The sequence below is a fragment of the Temnothorax longispinosus genome, chromosome 1 (genome assembly GCF_030848805.1).
Source record: "Temnothorax longispinosus isolate EJ_2023e chromosome 1, Tlon_JGU_v1, whole genome shotgun sequence".
Taxonomy (NCBI): Eukaryota; Metazoa; Arthropoda; class Insecta; order Hymenoptera; family Formicidae; genus Temnothorax; species Temnothorax longispinosus.
In genome coordinates, this window is record NC_092358.1 from 2132242 (window position 1) to 2149436 (window position 17195).

At 45.3% G+C, this 17195-nt stretch overlaps 3 protein-coding genes across 6 annotated transcripts; 1 reads left to right on the plus strand and 2 right to left on the minus strand.

Moving 5' to 3' along the window:
• The first annotated feature begins 110 nt into the window (after positions 1-110).
• On the plus strand, positions 111-13599 carry Alc (5'-AMP-activated protein kinase subunit beta-1). 4 transcript variants are annotated; one of them, XM_071774652.1, is made up of 5 exons: positions 111-264; positions 11441-11650; positions 11742-12014; positions 12126-12356; positions 12438-13599. In XM_071774652.1, exons 2-5 carry the CDS (start codon positions 11456-11458, stop codon positions 12582-12584), a joined length of 846 nt encoding a protein of 281 aa, XP_071630753.1. In that variant the 5' UTR covers positions 111-264; positions 11441-11455; the 3' UTR covers positions 12585-13599. The 4 variants fall into 4 exon arrangements, with proteins under 4 accessions (XP_071630753.1, XP_071630744.1, XP_071630735.1 ...); XM_071774643.1 differs by lacking the exon at positions 111-264 and adding an exon at positions 10965-11191; XM_071774634.1 differs by lacking the exon at positions 111-264 and adding an exon at positions 10965-11181.
• LOC139810760 (pancreatic triacylglycerol lipase-like) lies at positions 12914-14348 on the minus strand. Its single transcript, XM_071774595.1, has 5 exons — positions 14122-14348; positions 13860-14008; positions 13588-13764; positions 13235-13510; positions 12914-13152 (listed from the first exon to the last, which is right to left on the minus strand). The coding sequence occupies exons 1-5, from the start codon at positions 14346-14348 to the stop codon at positions 12914-12916; spliced, it is 1068 nt and encodes a 355-aa protein (XP_071630696.1).
• A 540-nt stretch (positions 14349-14888) lies between these two features.
• LOC139810753 (F-box only protein 22-like) lies at positions 14889-17181 on the minus strand. Its single transcript, XM_071774583.1, has 5 exons — positions 16885-17181; positions 16459-16601; positions 15912-16263; positions 15374-15777; positions 14889-15294 (listed from the first exon to the last, which is right to left on the minus strand). Exons 1-5 carry the CDS (start codon positions 17067-17069, stop codon positions 15203-15205), a joined length of 1176 nt encoding a protein of 391 aa, XP_071630684.1. The 5' UTR covers positions 17070-17181; the 3' UTR covers positions 14889-15202.
• Positions 17182-17195: the final 14 nt, after the last annotated feature.

Here is a 17195-nt window from a genome sequence, read left to right on the forward strand (position 1 = left end):
TCGCACTGTCTACGCCTTTCGAACCTTCCCCCAAGTGGCGGCGGCTCGGCCACCCGCCCCCCGCGTCCCCCACTATTTGCCAACCTCTGCCACCGACGTGGTAGACGACGACGAACTACGCCGGTGAGGACGGTTCCGGGGGCTACCAACACAGAGGGACAACCAGACGCAGACGCGCAGAGAGCCTGAGGACAGTACGACTGGAACGTACCGGCGACGCGAGCGGCGCGCGCGAGTGGGGGATTTCTTCTTTTATCTCACTGGGTTTGTCTTCTTTCGTTGTAGATCTTACGTTCTCTTTCCTGCCTCGACTTGCTCGCTCGCTCGCTCGCTCACGCGTCCGTACCTCCACGCCCCACTCTTCGCTTTTATATCTTTCACTCTTGTCTCTTATTTCGCAATTCGCATGCTGTTCCTCTTTCAGGCGTCTTGATTGTTGTCCGGTCCCTCAAGTCTCGGCTCGCTTTTGCTTCTTTCTTCGGTTGTTTACATCCATTTCCATCGTCGTGTTTCGATCGCGGATCCTCCCACTTCCGTTGCAATCGATTTCTTCTTTGTTTAATAATTTCTTCTTTATTTTACTTTTAATATTTAATTCATTCCGTATCTCTATTTTCTCACTTTTCGCATTCTCGATCCCTCTGAGGTCGTATACCATTCTCACTTTTCTCTCGTTCTTTCCTATCTTTCTGATGCTATTCTCGTCTTCCGCCCCTCCTCGTTTCCCGCCCTTCACGTTCTCCGAGTTCGCGCGCTCTCTCTCTCTCGTACGACCAGCCCTCTCCGCCTGTGTCCTCGCTTTATCTCCTTCTTCCGTCATCCCCCTCTGCGTCACGTGCGCACACACGTACTGCCCGTGTCTCTATCTCTCTTCCTCTTTCTCCCACTGTTCCCTGTCCCTACGACGAAGAATGTCGCCAACGTTCGAATCGATCGCTCGCTTTCGCGCGCGCTGCCTCCCTTCTTTACCCTTCTGCCGTCCGCGAGCCCACTCCTCTATCTGCCCCTGCTCCTCTCCCTTCTCTACCTCCTCCTTCACCACCTCCTCCTCCTCCTCCTCCTCCTCAACCTTCTCCGCCACCCTCTCTACTCTTCCCTCAGATCTCCTCTACCATATTCGCCATCAGCATTACACGCGCGCACTTATTTCTTCTGTAGGTAACTCCGCTTTCCTTGCGATCTCTCTCCTGCTCTGCCACCCCCTTACGCCTTCGCCCACCCTTAGTCCACCTGCCCCCTCTCTACCGCGCGCGCCTCCGCGTTTCCTCCGCCTCTCCATCCCCACCAGTCCAGCACATAGGATAGTCTACGCTCTCCGTAGCTCGACACGGTTAGGGTATGGGTGCTTAATATCTTTGTGCCATACCCAAGGCGCCCGTATCCGCCGACAGTTCCTGGAGGTGAACTTTGCCGCGATCGAGTGCCTCGATTCGCGAGACAGAGATGAAAACCGTAACCGTGTACACGGATACGAATAATTACACGAGCGAATGTAACAAACAAGACGCTTAATCGTAAGTGTAGATATAACTTCTCGAAAGGGATTTGACGAAGAGGGGTGTCGAGTACTCATATTCATATGCTAACTAACTCAATATTATATGTGCGACGTCTCTCATCTTGAATGAGAGCGGAAAGACTAACGTAATTTTTCTTTTTCAAGAGCTCTTTAATCCGTATTTTAAATACATTCCTTGGCCCCGTACAAACAAAATGCGAAAAATATCACATGGTAGGGAAGATCCGACCAGTCTCCGATTATCTCATAGACGCTTCGTGGCTGGGAGCGACTGGAGGGGAAAAGAGTCTAGCGTTCTCTCCTCTCTTTTGGCCAGTCAACCCCTCATCGTCCCTCATCGGCCCGGTGACCCAGATTCGCTAGGGAGACCCTTCGCGATACCGAGTATCGTCGTATGTGTTTATACCGACACGTCCGTGCGACCGTACGCACTCGCACACACGGCCGTACCTCGTGCTCACGTACAGATTCCACGGTCCGTAGATACGCTTACTCGAAACAGCTGATCCCGTCACCTTATAGATCCCTAAACGAAGCGAGACCCCCTAGGCCTATCCTTCATTGAGTGCGGGCGCGCAAGCGAAAACCCCGATCGCTATTCGTACATTCGCAAAACTAGCCTGCGTGTCGATGTGAACTCCATTCTCGACAGTTACATGTCATCTCACATGTTAATTGACATTACACATTTAGGAGAATCGTAACTCATTGCGGAGAATTTCGAGCGGAGCATTTAATGTCTCGCAAAATTCGGATATACATATATACATTACGATCGATTTATTGTAATTGTATCGTTCGCATAACCGCGTACAACGATCCAATAACGGTAAAATAAATTCGCTACTGACTACGCTAATAATTCAAAAGAAAGATTTATGTCAGACGACTTTGCAAACTGATATTCCTGTAACTTCGAAACTACCGCGGATATATGATAAATTGTGGCGTGAACCCTATCTGTTGAAGTTGAGGAATAAAGCTAAGCTTCGAGCAACTCGTTCAGAACGGAATAAGAATCGTCCTTTGTCTTGCGAGAGGACGATCGATCATGAGATCGACGCGCATGGTCCGGACAAGTCGGGGGCGATCGGCAGAGGGACCGATGTTTGCCGCGACCCAAACCACGTCCAATTAGTGGAATTAATACCGGCTGGGCTTTGGGGGAGCTAATGCCTCTGTGTGTGCATACCTACGGGTATGCGCGCCGATGACTGCACTTTCCTTCGTGCGTAATGAAGGACAATCCCGTCATCGTACCTATACCTCGATGCATTCGCTCGTGGAAGTGCCGATCACCGGCCTCCTCTTGTTCTGCGGTTACCGATGAAATTCCGTAAGTCTACAGACTGTGTGCGCGGGCGGTGCTCCACTGAATCGTTAAGAAACTTGGCTGGCTAATTTCGCTCGACTACCACCGGAAAGATTCGCGCGCAGTCCGTATGCACTTTGAAAAACGGCCGTCGCCGAGGTATTAAATTTCAAAATGGGTTCAATGTAAACACGTTCGTATTAATTAACTACAATAATAATATAAGCGTAATCGATACGTACGATGTATCTCATTATTTCATGTAGCCTGAAATAAAATAAATCAGTCACCGATCGGTAGACTGATTTAAATAAACGAAACGTCAAGCTAAAATAATGACGCGCGGGTGATCTAACGGCGACGAGTTCTAATCTATTCTTTAGAGAGTTTCAGACTCGATTATCGGAAATTTATTTCGGATATTACGCTCGATATCACACGCATACCGCTCCTTTGCTCCCCGCTTCTCACCCTCCCTTTCCCCCCCTCTTCCTCCCTGTCTATTTTTCGAAAGCACACCGATATCGCGCCTCTTGCTCGCGTTTGGCGCGAGGTTTGGCACGACGGGGAACGAGCGCCCGGGCATTTTCAGACAGGCCACCGTGTGATACGCATTGTTCGTCCTGGACGTCGCCGCCGTCGCCACCGTAGTCCCTGTTACCGCTCGTTGCCCACCCCGCTACAGATACGCGCTTAGCGCAACACGGTGTGTTTGCATCGTGCATAGCTGTTACGTAACCCTCGTCATTGTTTGCGCATCGTCGTTACACGCCTATATGGAGAAAGGGAGGGCGGAGGGTGGTTTCGCCGCCGTTACGAACGAAAGGCGGGTGGAAAAAAAAAGGAGGAGCGCGCACGGACGGATTTTTGCCCATCTCGCATAGAGAATATACACGAGCGCATCTAGACGCAGTTGAGCAGACCCGTGTCGGGAGGACTGCATCGAGAACAGGCGCGATTGCTCTTTTCGATGTTCACGCCGTGTGCGCGTTCACCGTATTTCCTCCCTCCTTCCTCTTCCTCTCTCTCTTTCTCTCTTAACGGTACGCGTTTCATCGTTGGATAACTCCCGCGGCGGATGAATATCGATCGTTGCGAAGCTCTCACGCTGGAATATCGTGCGAATGCCAATTCTACCGTTTTAATTTTGCATCGGCATACGCGGCTATTGGAATCACAATCGCAGAATCAATCGGTAGTCGCCGTAGTCAAATTTGTCCGTTCGCCGGGCGAGAACAACAAGCGGGCGATATGCAAACGAGCGAGTGTCGGCGAAGAGAGACAGAAAGCGGGAGATGGATATATAGAGAGAGAGAGAAAGGAAGACCGAGCGCGAGCGAAGCGGAGGATGGGATGGTTTACATTTTCCAGATTGAAATGTTAACCCAGTAGAAAGGTGGTCGGCGTGCGTGTGCATTACGGCCGATAACCCGATAACGCCGAGCTGCGTCGGTGTATGCATCACGCCCTTACATCCAGCATCCCCGTTCTAGTCCGCAATGAAGCAATCACCGTCGATAAGCATTGTACAGGTCCGGCACAATGGACAAGACTTTCCAGCTGCCCCTGCCACCCCTGCCCTCCTTTATCCGAGCCACCATATCTCTGCCTCCCTAGCCTATGAAATCCCGGCATAATCTTCTCTGATCGAATAGCCGTTCCGAATTAAACAGAAGCGGTTTCATAATTTCTTTTTCATAACTCGCCGCAAAGTCGCTTTCTAATTTCGATATATCGAAACGCGACACGTTACTTGAAACGATACGCAAATCACGCGATCTATCCTTTACAAAAGTAAACAAAAAAATTTAATCAACGTAACTTTACGGCGGCTTTAAAAAAAAAAAAACATTGACGATATTTTTCCGCACTGAAAGTATCGAATAGAAACGCGGCGAGATTGAACGCGAAAGTTATCGAAGAGGCCTATCTTTTTATGATCGCTTCATCTGGCGCGCTATATAAGTAGTGGCCTATTTGCAAGCCCCTCGTGTAGTTAAGATTAAAAAATCAATCGTGGATAAAATCGTCAAAGTGCAATGCGAAATTTAATTGCACCGACACAATAGAATATGCACGAAACCGCGATCGAAAGTGTTTCTCGATCAGGCAAGTTGGCGTGGGGCGGGAGGGGGGGAGGGGAAGAAAAAAAGGTGATGAAAGTCCAAATAAAGTAGACAAAGGCGCGATGAAAAACGACGGTAATTTTTCTCGATACCGATACCCGCGTTCGGTTTTTCACTGTGGCTTGCGCGCAACTAATTACCCGTATGCCACGTGTTATTATAAATAGCCAATCGTTACCGGCACAGCCGCATTCACGATTCGCCCATAATGGCGTGTTATCGGATAAATAAAACAGATAGCCGGGAGAGAGGGTGTGCGCCTCGATTATACGTCGGCATCCCCTGCAAACGCAGCTATACTCGCGGCTCGCAATTTCTCGTTATTATTTTAGCACATTCAGACGCGATAGATACACATTGCGATAGATACACAAATTGCGGCGCGCATGCTCGCGCACGCATTATCTCCTGCATAAGACATAGCGGGAGACCGGAATGAATGCCTGTCAAATCCGATTCTCTATAAATCTACGAGCAATGCAAAAATAAAAAGTCGTCAGTCGGAAAAATAACTTGAACAGCATTGTCATGAAAATAAATGGTACTTAGGACTTTTACTATTAAACTTCTACGTTTACGTTAGACTAAAAAGCAAAGTGAATTTGTCAAATTTTTGCGTTTTTTCTTTGTTTTTTTTTTTAACGAAAAGTTGAATCATGCCGAAAATGATCTTTTTGTTGATATTGACGGCAGCGGCGACAAAATGCGCCGCCTCTGCGACACACGGGGTGGTAGTTTTCGCCACACGCGGTATTCAAGCTAAATACATTAGAAAGCTCATTTAAATACGACACAATGGCGAAGCCGGGCGCCGTGTCGTCCGGATAAATTCGTTGGCCGAAGTAATACTGTCCATCGCGTTTCCTGACGCGTCATCCTCGACGGGACGGGCGTCGCGCGAATCGATATCGCCGCATCGGGGGAGGGAGGGAGGGGGCGGGAACTTGGTCGTTATTCGAGATCGCGGGACAGCCGGCACCCGATTTTAATTACTTTAACGACATTTATTCATTTCCGAGCGACGATGAGCGCGACCGGTATTTCGGCGGTTGCGCGCAAGCCCCCGACGTCAATACTTTCCCGTGGCAAACGCCGCGGAAGACAATCGCGTTGACACCCCGTGATGGATGTCCCGCCTGCTCAAAATACCCCCTCAGTTTTCCCGCCAATAAAGCCCATTGTAAATGCGAACTATTCGAAATATTAGATCGGCACAGCGATTACGGCCCGTTCAGTCATCGCCGTTGACGCACCGTAATCCTTTCCCACCTCTCTCTCTCTCTCTCTCTCTCTCTATCTCTATCTCTATCTCTTTCTCTCTTGCTCGTTCGCTCGGCGTTCATCTCGATTTTGCACCGCATCTTCGCGTTTAGTTTTCGCACATCTCGTTTCCTTCCGTACAATAAAAAAGAAATGATCCTAATCTCCTTTACGTTATTCGAACATAACTTGGAGAAAAGTGCGCACTAAGGACAAAACTCTCAAGCTTCGTTATGCGAAATTTAGCACCGGAAGATAACGATTTAAAAAAAAATCTGCCAATGTTAAATGGCATTCTATATCATCACGATTATCTACAATCTGCCTCGCCTTTCCGGGAACGAGACTTGGCAGTCGGCTGGTTTCTATTGTATATTTTATGCGCTATTACGTAATAATACGAGCGTTTAAGAAACCGATTATACCCAAAAGTCTTTTTAACATACTAGTGTCTGCTGCTCGCGATTGAATTATTAAAGCGCGATTAAAATTTCCAAATCGCTCGTAATTACAATGCGCGGGGAGGGGGGAAGAGAAGAAAAGCGCCACTGATTCTTAGCCACCTTATTAATCCAAAAACTTAACAAGATGTTGAAACGCGGCGTTGACGTTATACCTATTATTACGCTCAAACCGCAAAGGCTACTCTTCTATCAGGACCGGACAATCTGACATACCGCGTGCTCAATGAACAGCCTCACATTGATATTTCAGTAGTCGGGCGCGTAAGCAGAAAATCGCGTGCGCCACTGTGTAGCAATAACGCGCGAGATTACAACACGGCGCATTCCCGCGGCACGCTACAATCACGTTACACAATGCCCCCTCCCCCCACCCCTAACGATACCGCGAAATAAAGTAAATAAAAATAAATAAAAGAGTAAAATAACGGGGACCCCGTTATGCCGGGGGACACAGACCACAGACTTCCATCTCGGCGACGACGCGACGTGTCTTCGAACCGCCCCGCACTTACTCGGACGTGTGGAAGCTGTTTGGATTGTTTTTAATCTCCATTATAATTGCACGCGCGGTCGCTGGGAACTGACCGGGCCAATTTTGAATTTGGATTGTCGGCCCGATGATGGATCGACCTTTTGTACGCGGCGCTGATGATACCTCGCAGATGTATCCACCGCACCCTTTTCGGACGAAACCACTTGCCGGTGATTATCGATTAAGCGCATGCACACACCGCCTCTCGCCGCCCGATCCTTTTCCCTCGCCACCCTCCCGCGTCTTTGGTTCTCCTTTTTTTCTCTCTTCGAATACGCTTTGGTATTTTTTATCTTGAACGCTCGACATCTGGCCTAGACGACTTTTCGGGGGCCCCCGTCACGAATTTATATGCTCTTCCGTCGACTTTCCGCTCTCGCCCGTTCGATACAAGATCGGTTTAACGCGCGATTAAAATACGTCGAAAGTGAATAAAAGCCAATTTAATTTCGAAGATGTCTTGCAGCTCGTGCGACGATAATGACTTTTTAATACAACCAATAAATGAATAATAGTATAAAGATATTAGCTATGCTTTTGACGCCAAAAAAGATACACGCAAGAGGCGAAGCAATAATATCGCTACGAGGCCTATCCCGGAATAAAGTTATACAGAATTTAATATGATCGATACGACACACGCACAAATATATCGTTTAATTACTTTTTAAATTTAGACTGCGAATTATTTTCGAAATAAATGTTTCCTGTAATTAAGTATAATTACTAGTGCATATAGTAAAATTACCAGTCGCGCTTTTAACGCAATCCTATATATACTTTCCGAGTCCTCTAAAGTAAATACGTCCATCGAGATAAGAATTAATCACGCAAAGCGTATACGAAATATAACAAACGCGCAATTGCCATCAGAAACCACGAACAGATGTTCCCACTTTAGATATAATCCCGGCCTTTTACACTAATCTAATCAGCATCATTAAATAAGGAATACATTTAATAATCAATATGCACCGCATGCTGCGGTAAATGAAATTCATACTATCTCGATAAGTGAAACGTCAGAGACGTTATCGGGTGAAAAGCGTTTATCGCTCTGTCAATGCAGTCAAGCCTTTTTTACACATCTCGAATAATCGAATCCAGAAAAGGCACCTACGCGATAATACAAACGCTTTTATATCACGCGACGAAACAATTCGATTTATAATTCGATTCGTAATCGCGATTACAACGTAATTACGTGCGTTCCTCTTAAATGCCCACGTAAAGCCGGCTCTACAATTTCGACGTGTCCTCCTCATTTAAAACGTATAACACCGTGCATTTAAATATAATTACGTCGAAAGCGGGGACACGGAGGATACTTTCGCGCGTCGCGTCTATTCCCTTCGCGATTACAAGCGAGTCGAAGGGGGGGAGAGAGGGAAAGGCTAAATGAGCAGGTTGCGGTTACTCGAGGAGTTCGGGGACCGCGGCGGCCGATTCGCCTCGGAATCGGCGTACCCTGTCCACGTGATATCCGCCGCCCATAAGGGGATCGCGTTCGCGTACATAGCGCGGGCCCGGGGCCGCAGGGCCGCGCGATGAGGTAGCCGCGCAATTTCGCAAAGCACCGTAACCGTAATTACTGTTATTGCAGGATATTTAATACACGGGGGGCGCGTTTTTACCCGCGGTTCCACCCCTCCGAACCGACCTCGCGGCCGCAAGAGAGAGAGAGAGAGACGAGCGGGTAACACGAGCCACGAGATATATAAGCGTTCTCTCGCGCGCGTAGCCGCCGGCTACGAAGGACGAAACACGCCCGGGGTGTGCTTTCGCCTTTATAAATAATAAATTCGCCCATCAGGAAACGGGCGAAAAAAGTTGACGAGAGAGAGAGAGAGAGAAGTGGGGAGCAAGGGGGGAAGAGATAAAATTGAGTGAGAGGAAAGAGGGAAGCAGAGGGGAATGGTAAAAATGTGTGATGAAGAAAGGCACGACAGCCAGTGGTATATTCACCGATAACTTTACCATAAACAACATTGCTCACGAGTCACGCGTGCAAGCGGTGCAAGGCGTGTTTCGATAACTTTATAAGGCAACGTGGGGAGAAGCGGAGTTCAATTCGGCTCAGTTAAATTCATAAAAAATGCGAGGCGACACGATTTGCGATAATTTGCCGAGACGAATAAGCGTCGCAATTTGTCCGTCGGTTCCTGCCACTAATTTAGTTTTTATTTTCGGCGCACGCGGAAATATCGTGGGAGATACCAACCGGTGCTGCGCTCTGGCGCCGCAATGGCGAGATACGAGTACGGGCGACGCAACGCGATGGAAAATTTTGCATTATTCAAACCTCCGCGCTACATATCCTTATACGCCCGAAAAAAGTTGGACCACGAATAAACAATTAATTGTCTAATTAATTGCATGCAAAATAGAGTTCGTCTCCACTCACCAGCCGCTGCGCAGTCGCCCTGCAACCCCCTCGCGCCTCCAGCAGCTCCAGCTCCGGCTGCTCCAGTCGTGCTGAACCCTCCTCCGTTTCCTCGTCCCTCCAAAGCCGCGAAGCGGAGCTCTCACCAGCGGTCACAAAAATCGGCACGGCACGCGATCTCAATTAAGAGACACGATAATGTCAAGTGTCAATAAGTACATACGCGAATTAGAACGATACGACGCGACGCTTCGTCGTCCCGGCGCTTCACTCCCGGCACTTCACTCCCGACGCGACGCTTCGTTTCGCACTACTCGTTCGCGAGTATCGGCACGGTGCGACGGTGGATCGCAATCGCGTACGCGAATTAAAACGTCACGACGATCAGTCGGCACACTTCACTCCACTTCTGGCACTTCGCTCTCGAATCAAGTATAAGTAGCACAGTATATCCACAGTATAAGTAGCATGTTCACTCGGGTCAAAATCCGTGAAATGGTTGCACACTCAACAACATGGCGGTCAACGAGCTGGAGTAGGAGACGGATCGTATGGCTGTCCTTCTCCACGAGCGACGGAGGACAGGCACGATATATGATTTCCACACTCAACATCATGGCCGACAATTTCACTTCGGATCAAAGTCTCTCGCCGAATTACGAATTATCGCGGCGCGGCGCGGCGCGAAATTGTAGAAATAGCGGCCGGGCCGCGCATGCGCGCGCGCCCACGGTACGTTCGTCGCTCGCGGAGGACCCCGATATTCCCGATCGACATCCTTCGATGCCGTCCCACGGCGAAACCTGACTGCGATCTTTGCCGAAACGACGCGACCCGGCGTCCCCGGCGATCCGGCAGTTCGCTCGACACTTTCGGCACTCGCACGGACGCGAGACTCGCGAAAAACCACGCGAAAAACGGGAAAATCGCGAGGAGCTCGGACGGGACGTGATCGTCGCGGCCCGGCGCGGCGCGAAACTGTCATGGCGACTGCGCGTGCGCGCGAAATCCAAACCCTGCAATTAACGACTTGATACCCCTTCGATCTCGATTAATCGCTCTTTCATCGCTACTATTGCGGGATATTTTATGTATATTGAACACAAATGAATTTTGAGCGCGAATGAACTTTGTCCTGCCTCGCGATCGATTGCGAATTGATTTTCTATCGCCGCTAATCTACATTATCAACGTTGTTAAGAACGACGTATGGGCAAACGTGACTGAAGTTCCCAATCTTATCGACTTACGATATCAACATTCAACGCTCGCGATAACGCGAATTTCTGCAGTATCTTTTCGTCTATACATGTCGATGTTAGGTAACTATTTTAAGTGATAAAAAGTCTTGTGACAAGATAGGTGCGTTGACTCTGCGTTGTATATAATCACGAGGAATATTGTAATTCTCGTCTCGCGAACGGCCCTTGGGTCGATCCGAACACATTTGTAAGAATAGAATTGCATCGGAATTTTTTTCGAGGTCGGATCGCGACCTAGCCTTAACGTCGCCAGCGAATGTTTACATTCTCGATTCATCGTTGACGCGTATATTCGGAGCACCAGGTGAGATTGTTGCAAACAGGTGAATAACGGTGAATACACTTGTTGGACGTAATCAATTTTACGTCAACCACGTTATAACATCTAGATCGAGCTTTTTTATTACGATCGTTTCTTATTCCTTCTTAAAAAGAATAACGTTGTTAAATAGCCTCGGGCTAACCTACGTTAAATATCCACGTTTCACTCCATTTTACTGCGTAATATTCCAATTTACTTGTGCTTTAAAATCGTTTACACAAGGCAGAAAATAAAGTTGAATTTTTTTCGCACATGTCAAGAACTTGGACGCAATAATGGGTAATGCGGGAAGCAATCAACCTGTCGGCCATCATCATGGCACCACGGTAAGCAGAGAGCACCGTCACAGCAAAGATCATCCTCCACCTTCGCCAGGAAAAGAAGGCCAAGCATTTGTCTTCGACAAGAAGCCCAGCCAGAAACTTGTATTTCAGTCCTCCCATGAGGAGGAAGAGCCGTACTTTGCAAAAGTAAGATATCAAGAGATATCAAAATTACATTTACCTATACCTATTTACGCAGAAATGTCACATTGTAATTTTATATGGAATATGTAAATAGGGTGGCCAGCAGGACGGTGAAGACTTTGGACAGCGACCAAGATCTAACACAGTGTCTGAGGGGACAAAAGTTGCGGACAGTAAGGTACTACCAACTGTCTTCAAGTGGGAAGGAGGTGGAAAGCAGGTATATATCAGCGGAACGTTCACCGGATGGAAAACATTACCGATGGTGAAGAGCCACGGGGATTTTGTCACAATAATTGATTTGCCAGAGGGAGAACATCAGTATAAATTTTTCGTCGACGGAGAATGGAGGCACGATCCTGGACTGGTGAGCGTTATTTTCTTAATTAATAACTCTATGTATATTATTTACACCGTATCTATACTTTGTATATTGTATCATACGTTAAATACAGAAACTGTTGGTTTGATATTACAGAAAATTGTAGACAATGGCATGGGCTCTAAGAATAACTTAGTTTCTGTAAGGCAGTCTGACTTTGAGGTATTTCAAGCTCTCGCGAAAGACAGCGAGGGTGTTATTAGTAGCACTCAAACGGAGTACGGGCAAGAAATACCACCGCACAAACCTTGGGAAAAGATAACCGGCCCACCTATCTTGCCGCCGCACCTGTTGCAAGTTATCCTCAACAAGGACACACCGTTATCCGTAAGTTAATAAAAGGAAAAATATTATATTTCGATGAAAATTCAATAAGACTTTTTCTGCCATCGAATGCTTTGTTTTTAGTGTGAGCCTACTCTTCTACCTGAGCCAAATCACGTTATGCTGAACCATCTTTATGCTTTGAGCATCAAAGACAGCGTGATGGTCCTGTCAGCCACGCATCGTTATCGCAAGAAATATGTCACAACTTTGCTTTACAAACCGATTTAAATGTTAAGTCATTCCCGTGTTTGTTGGTGCTGTACATTTTTTTAACTATCGCGGGATAACAGGTGCCCGAGTGACGCGACATTGGTGCGTACAGTTTTTACGAGCTTCTTTGAGGCAAGGTAGAAGATTATAATATCCCGAAGTGATTGTTTCGTCGCTACGTTTATTATACCTCAGTCATGTGTATAATAATGTAATTACTATTTATTAAAGCCAGATATTTTATATTTGCTGTTCTTGCTATCGTCAGCAAACGGGATCCAAAGTGACGGGAATTACATCGAGATATGCATCTTGGAAGGATATGATTGCGTGTATATCATTTTCATTTAGACATTATTGTTAGTTACTTCCGGTATGTACGCATAAGGCGGGTCCGATCTCGTTCTAAGAAAGAATAGACCCTCGGCGGTCCGATCAACATGCTCTCCCATGAGCACTGTTTGTGAATTGGCGCATTTGCCATTCATATACGAATCCCAGCTGTCGCATTTCCTAGCCGGCAGCCCTGTTTTCGAATTTATACTTTCTGTGAAGTATACATATGACCGTCCATGACTGCAAGCCTCTAGAATAAATGGAACGAATATAAGAATATTTCTATTATAAGAATATTTCTATTTTAAGAATCTATGACAGAGATACTTTACCCATTATCTCAGGGACGCAACAACATCCAGGCTGAATCGCCGTACCAGCATTCGGATAGAAATCAGCTTTTCCCAGTGGTTGAAGAAAACCTAACACACCTCCGCAGGAATGTATGACGTCGACGAATGCCGCGTCCGTGGAATCTAACCGAGTTTTCTCGGAGGCGAGAACGTGGAATCCCGGCAGCGCTGGATCCAAACCTGTTACTCTGCTCAATTTCCCGGAAGTCGTCGCACCGCCCGCATTCCCAGCCACATGTGCCCCAAGGGAATGACCTTATAGATAATATAAATAAACGGCAATGAAATTGCGATTGCGAATATAATAGTATGTATTATACAAAGTAATATACCGATAAAATGAACGTCTTCTGTTTTCAGTCCAGTCTCTTTCACTAAGAAGTCTATAAAGTTGGCGGCGTCAGTCCCGACTCTTACGGTGTTTTGCATCGGACCCAAGTAAAATGTGCTCGCGGCCAAGGGTTCCCAATCCACGAGGATAACGTTGTAGTCGCCATGAGTGAGAAAAGCTACTCGAAAGAGAATGCAAATTATCCGCGAGTGCGCCTCGCCAATGAACCGAGACCTAATTCGCAAATTAATTGGAAAGACAAGTGGCCTATACCTTCTTTCATGTTCAAAAGTCCGGTACTCATGGCGCTCGACTTCCATCCGTGCGTTATGAATTTCGTTTTTCGCGAGGGCTTGAAGTCGGAGCTAGCGAGATTCGTGGTGTCATTTAGAGTCATCCTTATGCCTTCTCTTGGATTAGATCTTAACATAGCATTACGGAAAGTGAGATCGAGTAAAAAACGGTAGAATATTACGGCGCGATAGCACATGTTGCTAAATAATATGCACATTGGGGCTTAATTGCAATTGGATACCGAGTGTAGATTACGTAGGCTATTTCCGAGTCGTCCAATACGCCTCTCCTTTCGCTTTCTTGGACCTTTAACACTGCTACTTGGGGCTGTCCGTTGCCGTCAGGCATGAATATCCAATCCTCTCCGTAACCGTCGTATCTTTGGCGCAAACCGCTCTCCCATCCTTGCACGGAATACCGCAGTGTAACAAGAACGAAGATTTGTTTCGACACTAGACTCGGTAACATCTTACAGATATTTAATATCGTTATAAGCAAGGGACATCGGTCGCGAGTCGTGCAGACCACACGTTAAAACTGCAAACGACAATCGCGGTAATTGAATCACTGATGCCTCAGGGTGGAGACTCCTTTTTAAATACTGGCGGTATCACGATAAGACGCTGGTACCTTTCGTTTGGCCTAGTTTCTCTTGTTTTATCTCGCACGTTGTATCGCGCGCGCGGAAGTACTGTTAAGCCGGGGGGATTATAATTACATTCAGAAGGGTGCAGGTTTGTACAGAACCGAATAATGTACGACTTCGTGTGCGCGTATCGCGTACGACCAGTGCTAAATCAGTGTTGAAACCGGCTAGTTAACTGATAATTTTACAAGCATTGTAAAACAACTCAGTATCATGGATTATTTGCATTGCGTTTCTGATAGATGTGTTTTAAACAATGCAGATCACAGTGAATCGACGATTGCTCGATGCAATTCGCATTTAAAACAACCGCTTCAGAAAAGTATAATAAACGCGGAAGAATAAAAAATGAAAAACATGTGTAGTACGAACGTAATATATTTGTCATAAATTATAACTTGTTTTCTTATTCTTCGGTAACATCACTTTAGGACTCGTACAAAACGCGCGTTCGCAGATTACATTTAAGAACAAGGTACAATGTACAATTTGTGTACTCGGATTTATTGCTACTATGTTCGCTGTATGTTTTTGTTCTGTGAATGTCGAGGCACGTGCTTTCACGTCTTGTTAACAAAGAAAAAGATGAGTGAATACAAGACCTAAAACTAGCACGGCACGAATGATAAATTATATTCGTAGCACACAGCACTCATATATATCTTCTTTCAAAACATCAACCATACGTAATTATCAAAAACACAGTAGAGAATTCATTATACCAAGATTTAGATTTTTTACGTTTTTTACGTTCCTCTTTGTCATTTTCTAAAACAAAAGGAGAATTATACATCGACCTATCGGGAGACGGTATTTTCACTAAAAAGGAAACAAAAAGATTACTCACTTTCTTCGTTTACTTCATCAACGATAGTATTTTTTCCAAATTCGCCATAGCCAAAGCAACCTGCTAAGGGTACCTTGGGGAATAATCTTTTGAATATCGTTGATTCCACATTAGATTCATTGTACATTGTACGTCCGCGAGCTGTACACGCAAACATAAATCCTATGGAATGTTTCTTTAACTTCACTTCATCTCTAAATAACTTTAATTTTGCTTCGGCCTGCTCCTTTGTGTTGCATTCCTTGTCCAAAATCGTGGACCACGTCTGTATAGGACCAGTAATCAGGACAGCAACACAATATGGCGCATGTATTATTTTAGGAAACTCTATCGTTGTACATGTACCTTGCACGTAAAGATCTTCCACTATACCACCCCATACAGAAACAATTTTATCTTCTTTCCTGAACATATGTAAAGAAAAATAAACATGTGTTATCAAGTATTAGTAATTATTGTACAACAGTATTGGACGTACTTGACTACTGAATAGTAAATTTGAATATGTATTCGTGCTTGGATTAAATATAAATTATACCTTCGTTGCACGACTGAGGCCCAATGTTTTGCTGTTTTGTGAGCTTTGTAATTACAGAATAACATAAAACATGTAGATGTCTCGTGATTTGATATGATTTGAGATGTTTCATGCTCAACAATTGTACTAATTATCTCCTGATAATTAGCAGCTTTTCCAAGTGCTTTTTGTACAGCCCAATTTCTTACTTTAAGTGATTCAAACAATTTTATTTTCACGTTCGGGATTTGTGGTAAAAACGCACACACTGTACTTGGATTACACTCCATTTCATAATTATCCATAATAGTACTATCACTATATAACTGTATAGCCTTGCAATGGTCAGCTAGCCAATCTATATATGTGTTCACTATATGAATTTAAAAAGAAATAAAAGAATTAGTATCAAAATAGTATTAATACATTCATATTCATTTCATACTTTTATACATTACATACTTTTTTACGTCAATAAATTAATTTACAATTTATTTTTATAAAACTCCAAAATTTGTATCTGTACTTACTAAAGAAAATACGATAAAAATAGTCACAAAATATATACCTTCTGCATCATATGCCGTTTCAAGAAAAGGAATAAAAAAGAATCCTGCCGATGGTTTAATTCTTATATTATTGACATTACGCTTTAGCAAACAACAAGGACCTCTTGTCCATTTCTCATTATTTGCAGCTTCTGACCAGGACCTGAAAAGAATAATTCCTCAAATTTATGGTTTGTTCAGCTTACAATGCCATGTACTTTTCGTAGTACAGCAGATGGAATGATATTAAATATTACCATTAATAGTTCTATCATTATCACTTTTAAAGACACAACATAAAACGCCACAAAGAGATTATTTGTAAGTCAAATCTTGTTCGTGTCCATTCACACACACATGATATAGAAACGATACTATTCTGCTCGTATTAAATAAATGTTTAAGATTAAATCGAGCGCGGATCATTAATATTAGGCACGTTGTACCTGCAAACCATCGCGGCACTTCCCAAGTCCTTGGCCTTTAAATATTGAAAGATAATTCTTAGAATGTCGTAGGTTAGATAGACATTCGAATCCAATGTATTTCTATCATAGCTTTGTGCTGCGCCATCGTTTTTGGACACACTAGGTTTTTCCTTCCGAATTTTCTTTCGCGCCGTACCTTCCATCACTTCTTTTCAATCGGTGAACCTACTTGTAAAATATCACAGTACGTATCATAACACGATACATCAACAAACCAAAGTGGCGAAAGCGCAACCTGCGCAACGCACATTGTAAACACAGCGCAGATG